This window comes from Solanum stenotomum, unplaced genomic scaffold (assembly GCF_019186545.1).
Source record: "Solanum stenotomum isolate F172 unplaced genomic scaffold, ASM1918654v1 scaffold28252, whole genome shotgun sequence".
Taxonomy (NCBI): domain Eukaryota; kingdom Viridiplantae; phylum Streptophyta; class Magnoliopsida; order Solanales; family Solanaceae; genus Solanum; species Solanum stenotomum.
The window spans coordinates 290,659-296,658 of record NW_026029907.1 but is presented as its reverse complement, the minus strand read 5'-3'; the positions used below and the strand labels follow the sequence as shown (position 1 = coordinate 296,658).

The following is a 6,000-nucleotide window of genomic DNA, read 5'->3' as shown; positions in this document are numbered from 1 at the left end:
GGATCTCACATTAATGCCTCTCAATATTTTGGAACATATTTGAATCGAAGAATAAACAACAAATTCATGTATTACTAATACTTGTATAATTTTAATCAGATATAGACAACAAATTTATGTATTACTAATACTTGCATAGTTCTAATCAATAGAGAAACGAGCAAAAAGAAATAGGTATCTTTGTGAATTTGATTGGGAGGTACTAATTTCTTCTTCATCATCATCTCCAAAATTGCGTTTTTATCGCAAAATTTCAATTTTTTATGTGATTAATGATACTATAGATGAATAACATTGCAATATTACTTGTCCATAGAATATAAAAGCACAATACATAAATGTATTTTTTTAACTTTGTCTTAGTTAATATCTACATTCTTCAATTTTTGGATGTGCACAAGTAGACACTTAAATTTATATATGCATACGCATACGTTCTACATGATATAATAANCAAACGAGCAAAAAGAAATAGGTATCTTTGTGAATTTGATTGGGAGGTACTAATTTCTTCTTCATCATCATCTCCAAAATTGCGTTTTTATTGCAAAATTTCAATTTTTTATGTGATTAATGATACTATATATGAATAACATTGCAATATTACTTGTCCATAGAATATAAAAGCACAATACATAAATGTATATTTTAACTTGGGAAAATACATAAAACCCCCTGAACTTGGCACGAAAACTTACCTTAGTACTTAAACTTTACGGGTAATTATTTACCCCCTTATCTCATTTCGCGTGAATTTAATACCATCCTAACGGATGACGTGGCAAAAAAAGAAAAGAATTTTTTTTGAAAGCACGCTAAGTTATTTTTTTTTAAAAGTAATGGTCCCACTTTATATATCTAATGAAAAAAAAAGAAATCCACCCACCCCATTCTTCTTCTTCTTCAAACCACCCACCCCGCTTTCTCAAAACCCCACCTACCCCCTCTACCTGCTTGTCTTTTCTTCCTCAAATTCCCCACCACCCTATCCCCAACCCACGCCATCCTCTTTCTCCGTCTTCAAACTCTACATTCAAAGTAAATTTTCTCGTTAAACACATAAACAAAAAGAATCACATTCAAGACCCACATAATTTTTTTACTCTTTACTTTGGAGATTTGATCTTTCTTAAAAAGTTATGAAGTTTTTTGAAAAAGAAAGACTTTGGCATAAAAGAAGATGAGGTTTTGTTAACCGATCTATAATGTTAATGGTTGGCAATGGCGATTGAAGCAATGGGTAGAGAAAGTTTTTTTTTTTTAAAAAAAAAAATCTCTACAAATAAATGTGTTTTTTCTTGAATTTGTTAAGAATTAGACCTTGATTAGTATATAAAAATAAAAAAAAGGAAGAACACCGACAATCAACATGGCAGTAAATGACGTTGGGTATTGAAAAAAATCACTGCTAATGATTTCAATATTTCTTAAACTAATTAAGAACTAAAGATTAACTGGTATTTAAATATTCTGAAAAGAAAAGAAATAAATGAATTTAAAAAATCAAAAATCAAATTTTAGAGAATTTCCAATGTGGCTATGACGTGGCGCTTATGTGGTTCTAATGTGTCAATGACGTGGCGAGTGTGTAATACACTTGCCAACTTGAGACTGGTATTATATTTTTAGGGTGATATTAATTCACTTCAAATATGTTAAGGGGGGTAAATAATTACTCGTAAAGTTTAAGTACTAAAGTAAGTTTTCGTGCCAAGTTCAAGGTTTTTTTTATGTATTTTCCCTTTTAACTTTGTCTTAGTTAATATCTACCTTCTTCAATTTTGGATGTGCACAAGTAGACACTTAAACTTATATATGCATACACATACGTTCTACATGATATAATAAACGTAGGACGTCATGATGAAGTGAATTGTCACAAATAAGTCATTTATTACCCACTTTATACAAGTTTAAATATTTATTTATGTACACAAACAATTAAAGGTTAGAGATGTCAACTGACACCAAATTAAAAAATACGTTTATATATTATGCCATATGTAAATAACTATTAAAACGAACATTGTATCTAAAATAACAACACAACATGTTGGACTTCTATTTGGGCCAAGTTTAAACCGGTTACATTTTCATAAGCCCATTACCATTTTTACAGTCTTCTTCCTCAGCTTGGCTAGGGTTTTTCCACCTGAAACTAAAACCCCCAAATCACAGTGTAAGAAGGAAACCATCACAATGGCGTCGTTTATGCAGAATCTCGCGAGAACGAAGAACATTGGAAAAAGGTCTAAAAAAAAGTATTTGGAAGATGCACTTTACAAAAATCTGTTCAAGGAAGGAGGCGAAGAGAATCATGTTAGGAAAAATCTGAATCAATTTTTGAAATCACACAAAAGTGCTTTCAAATGGGAAGTTGGAAAATCCCTCAAAGTATTACGCCAACGCAAGCTTTACGCTCCAGCACTCAAGGTCTCCCATTTTCTCAGATTTTCGTTTTTTTTTCGAAAGTGTATGGATTTAACTCTAAGAACTTTGCATTTCTGTATATTTTTGATGATTTGACCTGAAAATACTCAACATTTCTGTAAAATGTTCTTGCTTTTAAGTAGATTTCCATGATTTGGCCTCAGAATAAGTTTGGGGTTTTGTCATTATGGGGATTGTGTCCCTTAAACCTAGTTGTATATTGATCTTCCATTGATTGACCTGTAAATAAGTTTGGGTTTCGAATTTGCTTCTCAGGGAAGGAGATCATCTCCCCTGAATTGCTTGTCATGGTCTCTCCGCCAAATTGGATATTTTATATACATATTTGCTAGAATTGATTAATATTATCTGTGCTAGCACCCATGCTCCAAAAAGCTAAATTGTGCACTTGGTTTGACAACTAAGTTATTTACCTAAACGAGTAGGATCAATTTCGACTTGATACTTCTTTTTATCTCTTTCTTTCGTGGTGCACTGATGTTATAGGAATCCTAAATCCGCCTGAAGCTTACCTTGATGTTGGTGGTCTCATGCATATTCTAGCTTAGCTTGATGTTGGAAATTCAAAGGGTGGTTCTTGCCTTTTAGCAATATTCCCTTTTGATTAGATTAATGTTTGGCTGTTCTCCTGCATGCTTCCAGTCATGTTGAACAACTTTTATGGCAAAAGATTTCTCCTTGCTATGGTTTTGATGGCTTATTTTCCTTTTCAAGTTTAAAGAATATTTTGAATCAGCAAGGGAAGGACTGCTGGATTTTTACTTAATTCTTATGTAAGTTTTTGGTGGCAGCTTTGTACAAAAAGGTGAATAGCTACTTAAGGGATGCTACATTAATGTAGTGCCTGTAAACCACTATCTATGAAACCCAAAAGTGGGTTCATTTTATCTCTTAGATCTTTGAACGCCAACGTAGAATTTGAAGTAGAACTGTTATTTACTTAGCACTATAAGGTGTGACTTGTAAGCAATTAATTTTTATGGTTTCTTGGTTTTCTTTTAGCGAAATGAAATGTTTTAATTTGCTAGTTGCTATGTGCAGTTATCAGAAACAATGGAAAAAAGGGGCATGAACAAGACCGTTAGTGATCAAGCTATACATATAGATATTGTTGCCAAGAGTAAAGGGATTGAAGCAGGAGAGAGCTATTTTTTGAATCTCCCAGAGACATCGAAAGATCTTCTTACTTATTGTGCCCTTCTGAACTGCTACTGCAAAGAATTAATGACTGAAAAAGCTGAGGCTTTGATGGAGAAAGTGAAAGAACTTAACTTAAGTTTAAGCTCCATGCCTTACAACAGCTTGATGACTCTTTACACAAAAACTGGGCACCCAGAAAAAATTCCCGCCATTATCCAAGAAATGAAGGCCAATGATGTTATGCCAGATTGTTATACCTACAACGTCTGGATGAGGGCTCTTTCTTCTGTGAATGATATTTCTGGGGTTGAGAGGGTTATTGATGAAATGAAGAGGGATGGCCGTGTTGCTGAAGATTGGACTACTTATAGTAATTTGGCATCGATCTATGCAGATGCTGGCTTAACTGATAAAGCAGTGAAGGCACTCAAGGAACTGGAGAAGAAAAATGCATGCCGCAATATTACTGCTTATCAGTTTCTGATCACATTGTATGGTCGTGTTGGAAATTTGCTTGAAGTATATCGGGTATGGCGTTCTTTGAGGCTTGCTTTTCCCAGAACAGCAAACATAAGCTATCTTAACATGATCCAAGTTTTAGTTAACTTGAATGACATACCGGGTGCTGAGAAATGTTTCAAGGAATGGGAGTCTGGATGCCCAACTTATGACATACGTATAGCAAATGTTCTTATAGGAGTTTACACGAAACAAAGTTCCCTGGAGAAAGCTGAACAGCTCAAGGAACGGGCACGAAGGAGTGGAGCTAAGCCCAATGCTAAGACATGGGAGATCTTCATGGACTATTATCTGCAAAATGGGGATATCAAATCAGCAATTGATTGTGTTGACAAAGCAGTTTCAATTGGAAGGGGTGATGGTAGCAAGTGGTTTCCATCATCTGCCATCATAACAAAATTCATGAGTCATTTTGAACAAAATAAAGATGTCGCTGGTGCAGAACACTTTGTGGAAATTTTGAAGAAGGCTAAGGATGAGTTGGGGGTTGACATATTTGAATCTTTGTTACGAACTTATATAGCTTCTGAAAAAACAAGTCCTATCATGCGTCGGCGTATTAAAATGGAAAACATAGAGCTGACTGATGAAGGTAAAAGATTGCTGGATGCCGTTTCCGTGGAGTGAGATCATTTATAAAGTAATTGACATGCCTTGAGCTTTCACAAACTGAAACACGGAGATGTGAGTTTTCAGCATGTTGTTGCAATTGAGATTTTTATTAGCACATGCATGGTTGAAAATTTCCTGCATAAGTGTAAACACGCTTTGGGCACATTTGGGATTCCGTCTAGATAAAAAATAGTGAATAAACAGACAAGAGCTTTGATGCAGCCCGAGGTGCTTGACAGTATGCCCTAAACAACTCAATTCTGGTATTTCTGGAGAGTTGAATTTGACGTTTTTGGATTTTTGTTTCCTACTGAAAGCTCTTTCTTTTTGGAAGAAACGTACTGTTTGAGTTTTTTGTAGATTATGATAATTTGTTCGCTAATCTCTACACTTTTTTTTCCATTTGTATGTGAATTTCTGTGTTCTACTTAGTTTACTCTGTTCTTGATGAACAGCTAAATATCTGATATTTCTTTTTAGAGATTATCGATTCAGAATCTTCATTTGGCATCTGAAAGTCTATTTGCACTTGCTCTTTATTTTCTTTTTAGTTTGGTTTGTTTGCTTTCTTTCAATTGTTTTCGCAGACCTGTTTGTGTAAATTGGATATCGCTACAGGTAGATTAACTTTTCCCTTACTTTCTTTGTTCTTTCAAAGAGCGTTTGTTCATCTCTCTACATGCTTTCCACCCTGTTTCTATTCTTGCTCCCAATGTGTTGGACGTGTGTTCCCTTTTCAGTTAATTTTCCCATATCTTCTTCTCTTTTCCTTGGTGGGCTTCTTTTGGGTTCTCGAATAAGGTTAAATTGTTGCTTTCTGTGGTTCATCATTTTCTTCTTACTTCGCTTGGGTCAATCTCTATGGGGATCATTTGCTTCTGTTAACATATTTTGTATGTTTCTTGCGACTTTTATGTCTGGGTTTTGTTACTCTATTTTCATTGTTGATTGTGGTATGAACAATCTTTTCATTCTTCTAGGACATTCCAATGTCGAAATCACCATACATATCCTTTCACTTATACTCTCTTTCATTGGAGTCCATTGCTTGGCCACACGCTCACACAACTACATTTTGATGTTTGCTAATGTTAGGTTTCTGTTTTAGCCAACTGTGTAGGGGTTCTTTGATTTCTCTGTTGTAATCAGTTCATCACTCTTTCCTTCTCAACTTCTGAGCTATTCACTGTTACATAATGTCATTCATTGTTCCTTCAACTGTGAGCCAAAAACAGCTATTCTGCTTACAGTATTCAATTCTTTGGAATGAGATTTTTC

General features: G+C 34.5%; 1 protein-coding gene across 1 annotated transcript; it reads left to right on the top strand.

The window, feature by feature from the left end:
• The first annotated feature begins 2,107 nt into the window (after positions 1-2,107).
• On the top strand, positions 2,108-4,830 carry LOC125851615 (pentatricopeptide repeat-containing protein At1g60770). The gene is made up of 2 exons (XM_049531383.1): positions 2,108-2,433; positions 3,493-4,830. Exons 1-2 carry the CDS (start codon positions 2,200-2,202, stop codon positions 4,735-4,737), a joined length of 1,479 nt encoding a protein of 492 aa, XP_049387340.1. The 5' UTR covers positions 2,108-2,199; the 3' UTR covers positions 4,738-4,830.
• Positions 4,831-6,000: the final 1,170 nt, after the last annotated feature.